The sequence below is a fragment of the Protopterus annectens genome, chromosome 2.part2 (assembly GCF_019279795.1).
Source record: "Protopterus annectens isolate FY-2018-M chromosome 2.part2, PAN1.0, whole genome shotgun sequence".
Classification (NCBI taxonomy): Eukaryota; Metazoa; Chordata; order Ceratodontiformes; family Protopteridae; genus Protopterus; species Protopterus annectens.
This window is the reverse complement of record NC_056730.1, coordinates 413925715-413945989: the sequence shown is the minus strand read 5'-3', so window position 1 is coordinate 413945989 and position 20275 is coordinate 413925715. Positions and strand designations below refer to the sequence as shown.

Sequence of the window (20275 nt, the reverse complement as noted above, 5' to 3'; positions counted from 1 at the left end):
AATAAAAACTTGTAAAAAATACTGTGTAGTGACAAAAATTTTGAAAATATGGATATAAGCAGCAACAAGACATTCCTTCACAAGACTGCTAGGCTCACACTCCATGAAAAATGAGTTTAGCAATCCAGAGGACTTCTGGGTTAGCTCTTGTCTGGGTTGGTAACAGTCAGATAAGGAGATCTGGGAAACTAGAGAAGATTTCCTCTGGGTGCTCTTACAGAAGATATATCAGGCATGGCCTATTACAAATAGGCCTAGGACAAACCAAGGAAATGCCAAGCAGGTGGTACTGGTCAAAGTGGATAACTCTTAGGGATCCTGCAGTTTCTTACTAGCAACATGAACATGACCCACATCAGAAAAAAATGGCCTTGAAACAGATGGGTGCCCTTCCTGTCTAGAGGTTATATTTTCTGTATGCAACCAAGTCCAGAAGGTTTAAATCTTTGCTTGAAGTGCTTGCATAGGTATTTTTATATCCCAAGCAGACTTCAAAGATTTTTTCCTCAGGTAGACAGCAAATTTTAAAAGTGTGATTGAGAAGACAGAATAACCTGGGAACATACGTTGTGGGAATGTTATGAGTTGGCAAATTTAAAAAAATCCCTACAGAGTACTCTTACCAGAAATATAGGGTGAGCAAATGGCTGTAAGGAAATTATTCTTTTGAGCTGGAATACAAGATCCAAATTACCTAGACATACTAAGGCCTTTTTAAGTTTAATTCTGTTGGCTGCCAAAAAAGCAGTCTACATGAAGTGTATTGGAGCTACTGGATATTATATAAAGAGATAAAAGAACTGGAAGATGGATCTTTAGAAAAAGGAAGGAGCAATTTACACAGAAGTAAATGGATACTGTGGGAACAATGCATGTATAATAATGTTCAGGAAGGGAGGAAGAGAAGTAGTGAGGTTTAAGGAAAGGCAGGAATTCAGCAATTTTTGTTATGCTGAACGGATGGTAATAGCAAAGGAAATATATGTGATGTATGTTGTATTTAAATGGAAAATGTTAAAACTGTTTTGTTTTCTTTTCTGTTTATGTCAGTTTGCCTATGTGTTAAGGGATAATAATAGTGTTTAAAAAAACAAGACGTTAAATTTTCTCAGAATCCCCTTAAGTTTCTAAAAATGCTTTCTCTTTAGCAAGGTAAAACCCTGTAAATATGCCTTTAAAAATTTTTTTAGTTAAATTAACTGCTAAAACTCATAACGAATGTTCTGATTACGATTCTTTTATTAACGTAGACAAAATAATCTACTGTATGTCACACCATTTGACATGATCAGATCATCACAGAAAATATCTAATTTAAGAAAATACATATAAACTAACATTAGAAAAAGCAAAAAAGAATCAATTTCCAAATGTTATACCACACCACTAAAATAAACACTAAAGTTGCAATAATAACTGTGCAGTATCTTTAATTGATCTGAAAAAGTCAGCAGAAACATTGAAAAAATATTTAAAATATGCACCATGCCTTTGTTGAAAGTGAGTAAAAAACAGTAAAAAAAAAAATGACTGAAACATGTCCACAGCAACTTTTTTGTAGCCCCTGTAATTGTGTAATTGGGAGGAAAGATAATACAGATGAACTATAGCTAACCAGGTTTGCTGATAACTGTAAACTGGGAGAAGTTATCAAATCCCATTCTGATGCTTAAAATTATCCAGCAAGGGCTGGACAAAACAAATGTTTTAAGTGTTAATCATGGGCTTAATCTCAATAGTAAGAACATCTGTAGTTTTCTTTGGCAAATCTTCCATAACCACTACATACCATAAAGATAACAAATCACTTAAATTTGATCTAATCATCAAACACATGGGTACCTGTGCTGATACCACACTTGCCTTTGACCACCACATCTTTATCAGGTTAGATAATCCTTTTCCATGCCTTTGTGCATCTGCTCAAGGTCCAGAAAACTTACAGCCTCACTTTATTCCTCTCTTATAAGTCCTTCACTGAATATAATGTTTCCTACGCCATGCACGTTACACTAAACATGTGAACTAAATCCACAGATATCAATGTTTCCTCAACAGAAAGCTGTCAGGTCTTAGCACCATTAAAGTACAGTTGTGTAAAATCTTACCATAATGGCAGATGTCCTTTTCACTGATGCAGTATTCATTACATTGAGGATCCCCTGCCAAGGGTGGTCCAGCATCCAGCCACTATACCAAAGCCTTTAGGTCAATTTAAGGTACGCTGTATGTCATACGTATGCTCCTCATGTAGCGTAGGGTATAAAGGTGACATCCAGACATACCATCCTCAGAACAAAGTGTCCCAGTAGGAACGCTAGTCCAAGGAAAACTAAAAGGTAACCAGTACATTCAGAGCACAAGTGGACCAGGGGGAGGAAGAAGGCAGTGAATACTGCAAAGGTCAAGATAAAATAAGGACATCTACCATTATGGTGAGATTTTACACAACTGTACTATGTTCTTCCATTTCACTGTTGCACTATTCATTACATTACGGAGAATGCCAAAGCTCAGGAAGAAGACAGGGAAAAGGAAAGACCACAAGAGCCCTCTATGAAGCCATGAAGGATGGCCGTAACAAAACCAGTTCTGGCTCTGGAGATCCCATCCAACTTGTAGTGCTTGGTAAATGTATTTAGAGAAGTCCAGGTAGCTGCCTCAAGAATAGAGTTAGTATCCAAACTCTTGAAAAAACACCAGAAGAAGCCATAGCTCTAGCAGAATGAGCCTTAACAGAATAAAGAAGGCTCTTACCATGAAAGGAATAACAAAAATAAATAGCTGTTGAGACCAAGCAGAAACAGTCTGCTTGGACACAGCAAATCCTAAAGACCTAGGGTGAAAGGAAAAAGAGCTGATCAGATTTCCTAATAGTTTTAGTCTTACTCAAATAAAATCTGAGTTGTCTATGCACATCCGATGTGTGCAGTACCTCAGTGGCAGATTTCGGAGAAGGTAAAAAAGTGCGCAAATGAACAGACTGATTAAAGGACAACTAATTCACCACCTTGGGCATAAAAGGATTAGCATGCAAAGACACCCTGTCCTTATGAAGCATCAAAAAAGAAGAACAAACCATAAGGGCTTGAAGCTTAGACACCCATCTGGCAGAAGTAAAAGCTATCAAAAGAACAGTCTTCCAAGAGTAATGTTGCAAGGAAGCTGAAGCTGCAGGCTCAAAAGGAGCCAGAGTCAATATTTCCAAAACAAAATTACGATCCCAGGGAGGAGGAACAGGCTTCCTGGGAGGGCTAATATGAAGGACACCTTTAAGGAATTGTCTAGCTTCAAATCTAGAAGCCAAAGGAGGAGATAAAGGCAGACAAGCAGGGATAGCTGATAATTGGACAGACTCGTGACTCTCACAAAAATTTGTTGCCAGACCTCCCACCTTGTTCCTGTTGTGTTCTTAAACAACTGTCTTTCTAGTTGCCTGCCCCTTATGTTAATATGACCACATATCTCCTTCCCTCTCCTCTTTCATTGTCTGTTGTGAATAAGCACAAAATTATCATTTTGTGAAATCACTCCCCTTCAACTATTTACATTTATTGACATCCCAGTGTTCCACAGAACCAGAATAGCAAAGTGCCCACCCCCTTTCAATCTATGTTGCTGTTTTGAAATTAGTGGATCTCCACTTGGACAGCTAAAGCTTAAGTTACCCCCCCTTTACATCTGACTGCTTAGTGCACATTGCAGTACTTAGGATATTAACTCGTTTTTCATCTTATTTTTAAACATCTACTGCAAGACCACCAATTATTGGAGAGCCCACATTCTGCCTCTCAGTTTTCATCTTGGGATTAGTGCTTCTGTTTTCTTCTGGTAAGAGAAGGAGCACAGGGACATTATTTCCTGGAGACTGTTGATCATCAGAAAGCCTAATAACTGCTTCATAAGTGACAGCTTGGAATTTGTGCTTATAGTCTACTCCTAGTGAGAGAAGGAGCAGAGTGCATTGATTCATGTTTCTGGTTGGGCAGTGAGTGTCTGTGCTTAACATTCCTGATTGGTCTGGTTGCTATTCGAGGCATCTACCAGGAAAAGGCTATAACAAGCCTACAGACCCTTGCAAAATCCGGGACAAGACTGTGGATCATCAAACAGGTTGTGGCCTGCTTCTCATCTTGGGATTGGTGTTAATGTTGTGCTTCTGGTGAGAGAAGAAGCAAAGGAGCACTGTATACCAGCAGAGTGAAGCTGTGGAGAGATAAGCACAAGTAGTAGTCAGGCAGTAGCCTTCCACACGACTCCCCACTTTTTCATCATTCCTGGCAAGCTGCTACATGGTTTTCAGTAAGTACTGTTTGACTTGATTCTAACTTCAGAATATTTACTTAAATGTATCATCCTTAAATTTTCAGGGTCTACATATTTATTAGTTTCCCTTCAAGTGTTTGGCAGTGCCCTGTATAAACAGTGACACCTTGAGTGACATTTTTCCTGTAAAAGTCCTACTGAAATTTCACCAATACCTACAGTAGCTGCACAAAGGACATATAGTTTGCAGTAACAAGCACTGTCCCCAGAGTTGCAAACTAGATACTCCTGACATTGCTTTACATTCTCACTCCAACTGTCTAATCAATATAAAAAGGGTCTGTTGCCATGGATATGAACCTGCCCACTATCTCCATTACCAGCTTGGTGGATATGGGCATTCTGAGGAATGCAAAAATTGCCTCATGTTTACTGACAACCAGTTAATTCTCAAACAAATTAATATGGTATGTGGCAGATGTATTTACACAATGTCACTGGAGGCAAAGCTCTCATATATAAAAATACTCCTTATGTCAATAAGGTTGCTAGTAGTATACATACTGCACCCATCACACACAACTCAAAGCAGACATATAGACCCACATATGCTGAGGCACTTAAATGTAAGCTTCTTAAACTCCAAAGACCTCCTAGATGAAGCACATATAACAAATACAGCAGCCACAAATGCACTCTTTCAAAACACCCACATCAGCACATACAGCCACATCTCATGGAGCCTCTACTTCTAAGCCCACAAGGCAAGCTGACAAACTATCCAAAATTCTAGTCATTGGAGGCTCCATTCTGAGACACACTGATGTCCCTCTCACCAGGCTGAGTAAGGATGAAGTCACGGTCAGTTGCTTAACAGGGGCTAGGATCCGACACATTTTGCACGCACACACACGTCACTGGACCACAAGTAAAAGTATGACTCAGTCACAGTCCATGTGGATATAAATGACCTGAGACATACCTTCCTAGAGTACATGAAGAGACACATCATGGAGGTCTTGGAATATGTGTCTCAGGCTGGTATGACCCTAGTACTGAGCAGTATTTTACCTTCTCCAAGGAAGATGCCACAATATGAACAAAACATGACTGATTTTAATAATTGGCTTAGTTTCTGGTGTCATTCTAAGGGGGTGCAATACTTGTCAGCATGGAAGGAGATGGTCAACAGACCAATGCTGCTTTGCCAGGGATGGTCTGCATCTCTCATCCCCTCTAGGCTTTTGAATATTACCTAAAACTCTGACTTCCCCATAGTGGCATTTTTTAGGCAATGCCAAATTGAAAGTACTTCCGACATAGCAAATCAAAACCAAAAAACCTAAAGGTATTTACTCCACAATGCTAGGAGTCTAAACAAAAAAACTTCACTCCAAACAAGCTCTCATCACCCTAGGGAATGTGGACATCTGTGTGGTCACAGAGACATGGTTTAAAGCCACAGAGAGCACACCTTCAGTGTAAGGTTATAATGCCTTCCACACATTTAGACCAGCTACTACACATACAGGGACTAAAGGTGGATGTGTGTCGATTTACATAAAAAATAAATATACCTCAAGCTGGTTAAACAGGAATACAAACCTGAGCTACTCCATATTCAAATCACCATAGGCAAAATCCAGTACCACCTGTTTTGCAAGCTAGAGGCCCCCTCTATGACCCAGGAAACCCATAACATGTATTCAAACTTATTGGAAACACTCACTATCCAACCCAATACCATATTCAAGGGCGACTTTAAGTACTCCACTATCAACTGGGAATTCTATACAACAATAAATTTACAGGCACAGAGATTCCTGGATTTTGTAAATGCAAACTCCCTGGACCAAATTGTCAATACTCCAACCAGGGGTGCAACCGTACTGGATGGTTCTCACTAATACTGGAGAGTGCTGCACACCCCCTACTGTAATGACTACCCTGGAAAGGTAAGACCACAAAATGGACTTATTTGAAGTAAAAATAAAACCTGGACCACAGCTAAACCTGGAATATTCAGAAACTACTCTAAGCCTAGCTTCCTGCTACCAAGTGATAACCTGGCAAAATATTAAGCCCCCATAATCCCTGGGAACACTGCTGCCTATGCACAACTACTCACTGAAACCCTATGCAAGCAACATAGCTGCACTGAGGCAGCTGAACCCACCAGGAAGTAATACAGAACTAAATCAAAAAAACAGGCTACCATGGTGAAACCACAAAATCAATAGGCTTTATAACAGAAGGAAGAAAATCATGGCAAAAATTAGGAGGTGTGGCACCCAGCATGATAAAAACACTCTCAAACCACACAAACAACTCAGAGGACAAAAAGTATACCAAAGTCAAATTTGAGGTAAATTTGGCCTCCTAGGCCAAGGACAACCACAAGGCATTCATTAGCTATGTCCGCAACCTCAAAGGCAATACATAACTGTGTGCTTAGCTCATTGTAAATGGAGCCACATATACTGAGCCAGAAGATATAGCAAATCTAATGGCCGATAAATTCAGCTCCAACTTTACCCCTCCCCCCCACCTTCCCTCAGGAAATACCATCAAATACAACTCCCCCTGCTATCACAAGGGAACAGGTCCTTAATGCTCTCTTTAAGGCCAAGAAAACTGTATCAATGGGCTCTGACAGTATTCCAGCATGCCTTCTAAATAGCATGAAACATGACCTAGCAGGTTCTCTGGAATTTATATTTAACTGTAGCCTCCAAACAGGCTTTGAGCCTCACGAAGGGGCAGGCCATCTACAGACCCTGGAAACTACAGACCCATAAGTCTCATTAGTCTTATATGTAAACCTATGGAAAGATCTATCATGGAAATGATCAATAGTGATACAATAAACCTCCAAACGCTGGACCCAACAAAGTTTGGTTTCATCAAGGGCAGGGAATGTCTACTCAACCTGGTGGACTTCTTTGAAAAGGTCACCAAACCAATGGATGAGGGCAAAATGGTTCACACTGCCTACCTTGACCTGGCCAATGTATCTGACAAAATACCCACTCGGGCATTGTAGACAAACTCAAGAGTTTAGGTACAAAGCCATATATCACCCAGTAAATAGCCAACTGGTTCACAGACAGGACCTAGGAAGTTAAAATTGGGGAGTCCACCTCTACAAAGAGGCCAGTCACAAGTGAAGTCCCTCAGGGACCGGTCCTTGGACTCCTCCTGTTTGGCATTTACTTATCTGAAGTCAAGGCCAATGTCAATGGTCTCTGGCTGACTTAATCTGCAGAGGATTGCAAATTTGGAATGGTCATTAAATCCCACACTAACACAAATGTTCTTGGGAAGGGCCGACACAAATAACTGGTGTCAGAGCCAATGACTAAAACTAAATGCTAAGAAATGCTGAACAGTATCCTTCGGGAAGTCATCCATCCCTAGTAACCATCATACTGACAACATACCCCTAAGAGCTGATCCAGTAGCCAGGGACAGACAGTAATCTAGCCTTTGACCATCATGCATCTATAGTAGTAAGGAAATCATTCTATGTTGCCCAACTTATAAACAAAGGTATGGCATTTAGGTCCAAGGAAGTCACTGTTCCACTGTACTCTGCATTTATCAGACCTATCACTGAGTACAATGTCCCCTTTGGTATGTACCTAACCAGGCATATTCAACAATTTGAACGTCCACAGAGGTTCCTCATTAAAAGAATACAAGGTGTAAATAAAATGTCCTATGTAGACTGCCGCAAGGTCCTATCCCTATATTCTCTCTCACAGGCTTTTGAGGGGAGATCTATGCCTGGCATGCAGGGCATTGTCAGACCCCACTCTGATGGACCTCCTGTATATCCACAAAACAAACAGTACCAGAATTACCCATTCTAAAGTTTTAAACCTTGCCTGTGATATAAACAGGACCTGCTGGAGAGATAGGTATGCATCCCAGAGACTACCCTGTCTCTGGAACATGCTACCCATCCATGTGTAGCAGAGTTCCTCCCTAATCCAATTAAAGTGCAACTTGGACAACTGGATGGGGAACAGGAAATTAATCCCTGGTTTGGCACCTATGTCTCTAATGGACATGGGCAACCTGTAAATGGTTCATCTCCTAGGCCCCTACTTGTAAATGTTTCATCTCCCAATCCCCTGCTTACACTTATCAAGGGTACCAGAACTCGTCAGTGATCTGGGATGCACGGCTAGGCTTAAAAAGGCCCTTCTGGTTGTTAGCTTAGTAAACACCTATGAATCTAAGAGTAGCAGGTCTTTGGAGACAAATATAAAAACAAGTAAATTAAAATGAGCAAATATGGCAGGAACATGTACAAGACAGTTAAGATAAAGTTGCTGTGCGAGGACTTAAGATGACTTTAGGCATTCATGGAGATGGAGGGAATGTAAATAGCTTGTTTAAGGTATCTTTAAGTTGAAGGAATGCTAGAGAAGGATAAAAGGAAGAATGGTAACCAGACAAACTAATGAATCCATATGGATTATTTGTTTTACTGTCTTTTAGTTGATTTAAGAAGGTTATATTTGATGCTCACACAGAAAGTCCATTTACTGTAAAACAAAAAAAGAAAAAAAGTTGAAGTAATGGCAGAGTACAATTTGTAAATGTCAATTTGGGTTTACTCGTTCTGCATAAATTAAACTGTGGATTCCACATAATGCAAACTGCTTAAACAGATACAATAAAGAGCTGAAGTGTTAGTATTAAATAAATAAATCTACCAATCAAAAATTAAATAAAAATAAGCAGGTTTATAATTTGTCTGTCAGTTGGCACAGGGGGATTAAGGAACTGTTTCCTGTGATCCAGTGTCCGACTCCCTCAGCCTCCATTGTCTAAATGTATGACTTTGAGCAAGTCACTTAACCAGCCAGTGCTCCAGGTCTGAGTCTGAAAAAGGTCCATGTAGATCAGTGGTCTACCCCGATAAATAAACCTAAATAGAATAAAATAAAACCTACTGAAGAAACATCCAGTCTAGCATCTTTTTTGTATACGCTGTCTTGTGACAGACTAGCATCAAACTGTTCTTTAATACTATCCTTAGACCTTTAATAAGGTATTTTTTTAATAATCTGAGCATTTGCTCCGAAAGCATAAATGATATCCATTTTGTCAAGTCAAATGATGCTACACTTACAGATAATAATGGTGAAGTTATGAATACTGCACCAGGTGGTATAATTTGTTGATGTATGCATTTATAAACTTGTTACCTAGGTAAGTGAAGTGGTCCTCAGACCATTTTTAATTATGAGCTAGGTCATAAAGGCAACAGTAAACAGTATAAAAAGAAACAGCAGACTAACCATCATGTTTTTGGAACACGGGATGAAACCAAAGTATATGGAGAAAACCCACAAAGACTTGAACATACAAATTCTACTCAGACAGTGACTGAAAGTTTGGACAAAGCTCCACACCCTAAAGCTGTGAGGTAGAGATATTACCACTGAGCCAGATATACTGCTCAAGCCTTGACATCTTTTATCCAGATGTATAGCTAGGTTGGGCAAAAGACGTAGCTGCCCAGGGTACAAGGTACTAAGGGGCACGATGGGCAGATTTGTTTTTCTTTTTTTGCAATCTTTTTGCTTGTTAAGACAAATGTGGCAGTGGCAGGGTGTAAGGACCTGAGGCTTCTGCTCAGGAGGGAATGAGCGCCAAAGCAGAGAACGGATTTTTTTTTTCCTTGTGTAGAGCCTGAGGGCATTAGGGACCTAGTACTCTGCCTTAGGACAGAAAGTAGGGATGCCAGATCAGAGAAAATACTTTTTTTTTTATCCTCAGCATAGTGTTGAGGAGCGCTAGATAAAGAAGCAATACCTGGCACCAAACAAGCCAGCTACAGCTCTCTTTTACTAAACTGTGTTAAACAATCTGCAATCAGCAGCATATCTGGTCATCCATAGCACATTTTCCTCTTTTATCTCAAAGAAAAATAGTCCAAAATGAAAAGCTCCTGCACAGATCACTGTTGGGCACTACTGCTAACCCCTACTAAGATAGAGTGGTAGCCCAGACCCATAGTGCCCTGCTACTTACCACCATACGTCTCTACCTCTTGGCTCAAAAATTAGCTCAATAATTTTGAAAAAAGCCGAGAGTAATGCGAGACAAGGCCCAAAATCAGGGACACTTTTAAAATACTGATCTTATAAACTCAGAAAGCAGTTAGAATAACAGAGTTTGCATTAGCATGGATTTCCTCAACGATATGAAGCCTAAAACTGAAATGTCTGCCAGTATTTATTGACTTCAATCCTCAATGATCTGCCAGAAAATCACACATTTTATCAGGAACAGATCAAAAAGATGAGGCAAAAATCTGGACATTCTGTAAAATTCTTGACAGCTGAGAACTACATCTACCAGTGCATCATCCACTGAATTATGTACATTATGTACATTTTGCATTTTAATGCATCTGTTATGCTATTATTTAGATTAGTCTTGCATGTCTCAGCAAGGTCCAGCTAAGCAACATGCACCACCAGTCATTCATTAAATGCTACTGCTACTTCTTTATAGAATGCCACAAGTTTTGAAAGGCAAAATCTCTTGTTAACAAACCCATACTGTTCCAAACCCAATACAATTAAGTCACAATGGGTGATTTCCATTACAACTTTACACAGAAAACTGGTAAAGACTAAAATTGTCCAGTTTGTAAACTATTACTACTAACTGCCAGAGGTCAAGGACAAGCTCAGCTGCTAACATTATGCAAACTACAGTAACCTATTAGATATTGCTTTTTTGTTGCCTATTAGATGGTCTTTTTTGTTGTTTGCTTGTTTTTTACTGACAGTGGATACCATTTCTAAACTTCAACCATCAATTGCTTAGGAATTACTGTTCTCTTTCTGTCCAATAACTTGGAATTTTTGGGAATGCTATCTGTAGTTTCTGTAGAATCTCTTCTTTAAATCACTCAGTTATGTAATTCCTTAAAAGCATGTTGAGGTGTGACTGCATAAAATAATTTAATTTAGTGTTGTTTCAATACTGTTGTTTTCCCAGGAAAATATCTAGACATCACAAGAACTAATTTTAGTCTACTGCCAAATGCTATGTTACCAAGCAATTAGAGATACAAATGAGTAAATGACTGAAACTTCAATTTTCCATATTTTAATGAGTTACGTATTATTTTCTATTTATTCATAATTATTTACTATACTCTTCCCAGTGCATACATGTACACACACAAAATCTAATACGTTATATTATTTGCCTCTTGCCTGGGCTGTGGCTCAGCCCATTAAGCCACTTACAAATATAATTAAATAAATGACAATAGCAAGCGTAAGTATTAGTGTACATCTTCTGTTAACCTGGATACTCTGGGAAAAGGGTCTAGCTGCTGTGAAAGACAATGAATAGAGAAATTAAACTCTGTTCAAATGGGTGTACAAACTGTGTGGCCAGTTCACAAAACATTTGTTCTACTTACTAATCAAACAGAAAGCATTTGAAACTAAGAAATGAATGAGATCATTTCAGCCGGTTATGAACACAAAATGTGAAGGTGGAAAAATAATTAGGTTCAGAATCTGCACACACATACAGCAGCTACTATCAAGTTACAGCCCAAAACTGGGGAATAAAGGCACAGACATTTCCAGGGAAAGTACAGTTGTGTACACTTACCACAAATGTAGATACAGTTGTGTACACTTACCATAAATGTAGATGTTGAGTGTATTCATGGTTGCAGTCATTACATTTGGGTAATCTGCTGCCAGGTTGCCCTCAGTTGGCCTGATTAACAAAGTCGTGGGTCCTGCATCGGTTGCTGTCCCTTCTTCCATGACATCATGTATTCAAGGGTATTGCTATTAAATATACATTGTTTAGTTAAATAAGCAAGAACCTAGTGTCGCTATCTTTATCAACATGTAACTTTCCTGTATTTTAAAAAACATTTTAAGTTAATGGTATCATTCAGTCCCAGAAATTTATCTGAATTCAACCGAATTTGCCAAATAGTCTCACGTTGTTCCAAATAAGTTTTATAATCCCCTTCTCTTAAATCAGAATGTACAATTTCTAAAACAGAGAATAAAAATTTTTTATTCTAGTTTTAAGGCATCTGGCCAACCTTCTTTTGTTTTTAGGAACAACAATAACTTGAAGAGAACTTTGGAATTTCATGATTTCAACCAAAGTAATTTATATACTAACAAAGTTGGTATGCATTGTTGTCACACCTGTAATATGTGTAGGTTCATTTCTGAAGGTCCCTACATTAGGATAGAAACTATTGATAGAACCTTTAAGGTTCCTGGTTATGCTGATTGTAATTCTAAGGGGGTTGTTTACATTAGTTTGTGTTCAGGTTGCTCAGCTTTTTATGTTGGTATGACGACCAGATGCCTTAAAACTAGAATAAGGGAGCATATTTACAGCATAAGAAGCAGAGATGAAAACAGTGCTCTTTTTAAGCATTCAGTTGTCTGCACTTCTTTTAAAAAATTTTTATTCTCTGTTTTAGAAATTGTACATTCTGATTTAAGAGAAGGGGATTATAAAAATTATTTGGAACAACTTTTTGTATAAAACATGCATCCAACACCATTAAATCAGTTTTTCTTGCCCCAGATGTCAGGTGCCCCCCTAATGGGGATCCAATAAAAAACACACAAAAATATACCTCCAACCAAAAGCAAATACACCAAAAAGGCTTTTAAGCATAGTAAAAGTAGAGGTATAGCTAGAGAAAAGTAGGGGGCTGGAGGGAGGGTAACTAGGACTGCAACAGTGAATACACTCGAACATCTACATTTATGGTAAGTGTACACAACTGTACTATGTTCTTCGTGTTTCACTGTTGCAGTCATTACATTTGGGTAGACTCCCAAAGCTATGGTTAGGAGGATGGATTTATACAGCATTAGGGCCAGCTATAAGGCCCTGCAAGACAGCAGTGGCAAAACCAGCTCTGGATTTAGAGAAAATTGGTAAATGATAATGCTTGGTGAAAGTATGTACAGAACTCCAGGTAGCAGCTTCTAGAATATCCCTGGTAGGAACACCTCTGAGAAAGGCTGCAGAAGTAGATGCAGCCCTGGTGGAGTGAGATCTAATCCTCTGGGGGATAGGTTTTCCATGGTGCTTATAGCAGAAATGAATGCAATGGCTTATCCATTTAGAAATGGCTTGTTTTGAAATAGTCTTCCCCTCTGCCCCTGCAGCAAATGCTACCAGCAATTGATCATATTTTCTTTGAGATTTAGTCCTGTCCAAGTAGAATCTAAGTTGTCTGTACACATCCAAGAATGCAGAATCCGTTCCCCTTTGTTCTGTGCATTGGGAAAGAAGGTTGGCAAATTAATGGACTGATTAAGAGCCGCACTGGAAACCACCTTGGGCATGAAGGATGGATTGGTCCTCAGAGATACCCTGTCTGCATGAAAGATGATGAAAGGCTCCACTGCCATAACGGCCTGTAATTCAGATATCCTTCAAGCTGAAGTGATTGCTAAAATGAAGGCTGTTTTCCAAGAAATAAATTTTAAGTCTGCAGTAGCAGCTGGCTCGAAAGGAGGTAGAGTGAGCTTCTCCAAAACAAAGTTAAGGTCCCAGGCAGGGGTAGGAGCTTTCCTGGGTGGTCTCAAGTTCTTTGCCCCTCTGAGATACTGCTTGAGCAGGGGATGAAAGAAGAGGGGTGGTTCTGTGTTATAGTGTCTGAAATAGCTGAAGCGTGGATTTTAATAGAAGAAAAAGACAGGCTCTTGTGAAGCATCTCAGTTAAGTATTGCAAAGTCTGAGGTAAATTGGGCGCTGCTGTACTCATCCCTACAGATTGGTTCCAGGCACAGAATTTTTTCCATTTGTCAGCATAAGATTTTCTAGTACTAGGCCTTCTCGCCTCCAAGATGACATCCATCACAGGTTTGCTGAGGGATGATAAAGGTGAATTTAAGTGATTAGCCAGGCTGCAAGGTTCAATGTTGGAAGCTGAGGGTGCAGAATTTGGTTCTCCTGCTGAGACAGCAAGGAAGAGGTCTGAGGCAGGTGCCATGGAGATATTTGTGACACACTGCGCAGGAGTGGGTACCAGTGTTGGAGTGGCCAGTCTGGAGAAATCAAAATCATTCTTGGTTTGACCTATCTGACTTTTAGCAGAATTTTGGAGAGCAGAGGCAGAGGGGGAAAGGCGTAGACTGATAGGCTTTTCCAGCTGAAGGACAGAGCATCCACTTTCCAGGCTTCTTTGTGGGGTGTCCTTGTGCAAAACTTGTCCAACTGGTAGTTCTGAGGGGAGGCAAATAGATCTAGGTCTGGGCTCCCCCATTTGCTTGTCAACATGTTGAAAATCCGTGGTTCCAGTTTCCACTCGTGTGGGTCCATGAGATTTCTGCTTAGTCCATCTGCCAGTGTATTCAATTTTCCTGGCAGGAATTGAGCTTGTAGGTGCACTTGGCAGCTCAAGGCTGTGTTCCACAATGCCATGACTAGTCTGCAGAGGGGGAAAGAATGTGTACCCCCCTGCTTGTTTATGTACCACATAATTGTGGTGTTGTCAGTCTTTACCATTAGTTGTCCTGGAAGAAAGTAGTCCTTGAAGGCTGTCAGAGCATTCTGTACAGCTAACATTTCTTTTTGATTGATATGTAGGTGCATTTGATTTGGGTTCCATTTGCCCTGAATGCACTTCCCTGCCAGGTGAGCCCCCCCATGCATAGTCTGATGCATCTATAGTTAGGGTTTGGGTGGCAGTGGATAGTGTGAATAGCAGTCCCTTGTTTTGGTGGCAGGCCTCTGCCAACCATAGGAATTCCAGGCGTAGGCAAGACATGATAGGAATTATTGTTTCCAGGATGAGACAATGTTGACTCCATAGACTTTTTAAGTACCACTGTAGTTTTCTCATATGCAGTCTTGCATATGGAATTAGAAGAATACAGGAGGCCATACACCCCAAGGCTTGCAGTATGTGTTTTGCAGATAGTAGGGTTTTTGTGGCCACTTGTTTGAAGTAAGTTACCAAATGAATTTGCTTCTCTAGCGTGAGGAAAGCCATCTGGGCAGTTGTATTGAAGCTTGCACCCAGGAATGTAATCTGTTGAGAGGGTACCAGTTGTGATTTATTTTTGTTTATGGTGTATCCCAGACAAGTTAGAACCCTTTTTACAAATGCCAGATGATTTAGAAATATGCCCTGGTTTTCTGCCTGAATTAGACAATCGTCCAGGTATGGATATATCTGAATATTTCTTTGCCTGCAAAATGCAATAACTGGAGCCAGGCACTTTGTAAATACCCTGGGCGCAGTAGACAAGCCAAAGGGCAGTGCAGAGAACTGATAATGCAAGTAGCCTGCTTTGAAGCGTAGGTATCTTCTGCAAGATTTCCTGATTGGGATGTGCAGGTATGCTTCTTTTAAATCTAAAGTTGCCAACCAGGCATCTTTGCCTAGCATAGGAAATAACTGGTGAAGAGTCAGCATCTTGAATTTTGGAATGTCCAGAAAGGTGTTTAGAGTAGACAGGTCCAGAATTGGACGCCATGATTTGTCTTTTCTGGGATCCAGAAAGAGCATGGAATAGAAACCTTGTCCCTTTTCCTCTTCTGGTACTGGTTGAATAGCCCCCATGTTTAAGAGGGAAAGTACTTGTTTTTGAACCTCTGCCCACTGATTTGGGGGCAGGTCTGGCCACTCGTTTGGTGTTGGGAATGTGTGGATATGAAATCTGTATCCCTGGGACACTATATTTAAAAGACATTTGTCCTGGGTTATGAGTTCCCAGTTTTTCGCATGAAGAGCAATCTTTCCCCCCAAAGGGGCGGTTAAAAGGTAAGTGCTTGGTAATTTTAAAAGGAAGTCATTGAGACTGTTTACCATAGGGGGGTGTCTTGTTAATTCTAGATTTGGAAGTGGAGGCCCCTCCATTGCTTAGTTCTGAGAGTCCCCTGAGACTGAAACCTGGTGCTTTTGGAGTGTCTGGGTTTGGCTTCAGAGGATCTGGAAGGAGCTGGAAAAGACCAATTCTTAGTAGGCCACTGCCTACTAAATCTTGGAGGTTACACTTGTAAGAAATCTTTAATGGTTTGCATAGATTTAGCTTCATCTTCCATCTTTTTTAGAACTTCTTCAGCCTTATTGCCAAACAGACGGTCCTGATTTAAAGGAGCATCCAACAATTTTGCTTTAACATGATCAGGCAAAGATTGCTCCTTAAGCCAAGCATGCCTTCTAAGCACAGACACAGTAACAGCAGCCCTGCAGGAGGCCTCTAAAGAATCAAAACCACATTGCAAAGTAAGTTTTCTAACTTGTGCAGCAGAATGCAATAAATCCTGTAAATCTTTATTTTCCACACAATCAGGAAACATCATCATTTTCTGTTTAAGCAGTCCAATAATATGCTGTTGATATTTTAACATATGAAATTGGCAGTTTAAAGCCCTGATTGCCAAGGTTGCAGAAGTATAAACCTTCTTACCCCATCTATCCTGTGCCCTGGAGTCTCTATCAGAAGGGGTAGGATTTTTAGCAGTAGACGCCTTAATGCCCTTGGGCCCCTGAGAAATGGTTTCTGGATCTGCAACAGGATTTTTGAAAAAGAACTTGTTGGACTCAGGAACCCTGTAGTATCTGTCAGGTTTACTAGGAGCCAGAGGTAGGGATTCCAAAAACACAATCAACAATGTCTAGTATAGGAGGTATAGCCAAGGGCCTATGCTGAGGTAGAAGGAGGAAATCCCTAAGCCTCTTTTTTGAATCAGAAAATTCCTGACTTTCCCAGTGGAAAGGTATGTAAAGTTTCCCCAAAAGAAAAATCCTCAGGGGGGGGGGCAGAGGGAATGGAATCCTCTGCATCAGAATCCTCATAAGTAGGTATGGACAAATCCTGGTCATTAGAAGAATGAGAAGAAACAGAAACCTGATCAGAAGATTCATAATCAAGCTCAGCCCTAGGCCTCTTGGGGGGGGGGGGGGTTGACTACCCCTGATTAGAGTAATAAGATCTTCAGCCATCTTGATCATTTGTTTTTTAGGCATAGGGGCCTGAACATGTGGCCTGGGCATCATTTTTTAGACATAGATCGAGATTTAGGCCTTAGTAATGAAGGTGAAGTCGATTTAATGTGCAAATCTGTAGGCCAGAATACACCTTTAGAAGCCATTGCCTGCACAGCGGCTCCGGTCCCATCCAAGGTTGAGACATCCGCGGGTTCCATAGGTAAAGCCTCTCACGGCATACTGGACTCTGAATGGGTCTCAGTAGAGGCCTGCAAATCAGAAGTAGCGGGTACCAGGGGCTGTGAAAGCGCCTCACTGAGTACCGGCAAACTGGCGACTGGCTTAGGAGAAGCATTGTCGGCAGCTTTGGACCTTGGTGGCCTGTCTCTGTCTTTATCTTTGCGTGTTTTCAGAATCCTGGTAGTCGGATGGCTACCAATGACATTTCTGGATAATTACACCGATAACCGAAATATTTAGAAGCAAAAATGTACCGACGATAATGCGCTGATTAAATAAAGCACAACACCGACAGCAAGGTACATCATGGTCAAGGCCGAGGCAAGGAATACAGTACGAATGAAAATCTTTGCGAGGTATTTGCTTTCCACAAGTAATGCAATTATTAACTTTTACTGACATCGTAAGGAGCAAGAAAAAGTTTCCCCAATGGGGTACTTAGCTTTAAGGTGAAGACTTTGGTTCTGAAACTCGAAAAAGAAAATTTCAGGAGTCGGCCGACCGGCACTCGCGAACTGCTTCTGCTTCGGGCACCGCACGGCAGGAAAGACTGATATAATGGCGTCGGATGCATGTTTTATACCCCTGACGTCATGGAAGAAGGGGCAGCAACCGATGCAGGTCCCAAGACTTTATTAATCAGGCCGACTGAGGGCAAACTGCCAGCAGATTACCCAAATATAATGACTGCAACAGTGAAACACGAAGAACATCTTGAAAATTTTAAATATTCAATATGGATAGTGCACTATACAGTCACCAAAGGAACAATGTAATTACACATCAGTTGTGCAATCCAGTCTTTCAATGGCAGCAAAGCCTGGCTTGCTCAAACTTCACACAGCTTAAATGCCAAGCTGATACCAAAGTTTTGACTTTCTGAAAAGCTGAAGTGTATTACCTCTGTATTTCTGTCATGCCCATCTCACCACTACAGGCTGTATTAACAATAACAGAAGATGGCAAAAACTGCTCCTGAACTGGTGCGTAGTTTGTCACTAATGCATCATAGCCATCCAGTGAGCAAGTTGGAATTTCCACAAGTGTCAAGATGAAGGTTTGCTCTTCTTCTTCTTCATGCAGCACAGAATGATCTGCATTAAGGTTTACTAGAAAAGAAAATATTAACAAATGTTATGCATATATATGTTCTCTTCACACCAAAAATATACATATTATACAAACTTCACAGCAATAACAACTGGTTGATGTTCAGCAGATTACTTCTAACACAATGTCTCAGGACAGTACACAAAGAACCCACACAGTACAAGTCAAAATACATTACATAGGTGGGTACAGGGTGCAAAGTAATTTCCTGCATGAAAAAAAGGTGGTGCAAAGCTGGTTAGAGATTTCAGAGAACAGACCAGTACAGTTTTGTGTATTAGACAGGCCAGCTGTATTATGCTGTATATAAGTGTTGTCAGTAATCTGAAAGTCAGAAAAGGAAACTCTGAAAAGGTGTTCTTTCAGTTCAAAGCAGAATTTGGTGAATATGGAGATGGGCCTGAATGAAATATGAATAAACTACTAGGGTTTTAGAGCTAGAGAATGTAAGGAATGATCAGTGGTATGGAGCTTCTTTTTTCTGGGGGGGGGCTGCAGATTGTGAGATGTGGATGTCCCTACTCTCAGGTTATGTGGGTGATCTGATTGCAAAGATAGGAAAAAAGTCAAGATTCTGCAGTCTGACCACCAGTGATCCTTGTAGGACTATTGCTCTGTACTAAAATGGAAATAATTTGGCTTCTGAGAAAGAGTGACACAATAGTATTCCCGTTGAGGAGATAGTGTGATGGATCTTGTAGTTTCTTACTAGCAGAAGATAAGATTCTTTTTTGAAGTGCTGTCTAAAAGAGGGAATCCATATTCCAATTCTGGAAGGATCACACCCATTCAATACAGCACTTCTTCATGGTGGGGAGAGAAAATGTGAGATTGTTATTGCCAAAACAAACACTGAATTTTATAACATATTTAAGGTGTCAAAGTGGGTCTACTTCTGAATTTCTAAGTTTCAAAAGTTTGAATTTCTTATGGTCGAGACCATAAGACCGAAGTTTTGAAACTTCAAAATATAAATAAAAAAAATACAATAAAACAATTTTTTTTACATTTTTGCTTGCCCTGCACCCCCCCTCCCGCCCGCTAATATACCAACTCCGAGGTCGCACTACAGCAAGGAAAACTGTAAATATACTGTTCCATGCTGTACAACGATCTCTATTAAAACGGTTCAAATTTCAAAACTTTGATCATATGCTCTTGACCATAAGAAATTCAAAGTTTTGAAACTCTGAAATTTAGAAGTAGACCCGTCAAAGTACACTTGTGTAAGATCTTATCATAACAGATGTTCTACTGATCACTGTTGCAGTATTCATAACAGAAGGGGTTTCATTAACGATGTCCATCTGGGTACCAAAAGTACTTCCCCAGGACGTACATCGCACATACGACCTCAGTTCGTGTGCGTCAGGGTATAAACTCGGATGTACACATGAGATCCTGAGACTATCTCCAAGCCAGCAGCTTGAAGACACCTGAAAGAGGAAACTGGTAAGCTAGGACAGGTGTAGTTTAAATTAGTAGGAAACTCCCTCCAGGAAGGGCCATGTCATGTGTGAGACCTGCAGGCAAGAGAGTAGAGGGAAGGAATACTGCAACAGTGATCAGTATGACATCTATTGTTCAGGTAAGTTCTTAACACAACTGTACTATGTCTTAAATGAAATCACTGCTGCAGTATTCATAAAAGATGGGCGATTCCCAGAGCCAGGGAGAGTACAG

The 20275-nt window shown here is 40.3% G+C and overlaps 1 protein-coding gene across 1 annotated transcript in view; it reads right to left on the bottom strand.

Moving 5' to 3' along the window:
* LOC122795952 (transcription factor TFIIIB component B'' homolog) overlaps positions 1-20275 on the bottom strand; it is a 905227-nt gene that overhangs the window by 294726 nt on the left and 590226 nt on the right. The window contains exon 9 of the mRNA XM_044064434.1: positions 18384-18591. Coding sequence (XP_043920369.1) covers positions 18384-18591 — 208 coding nt within the window. The remainder of the gene's footprint in view (positions 1-18383; positions 18592-20275) is intronic.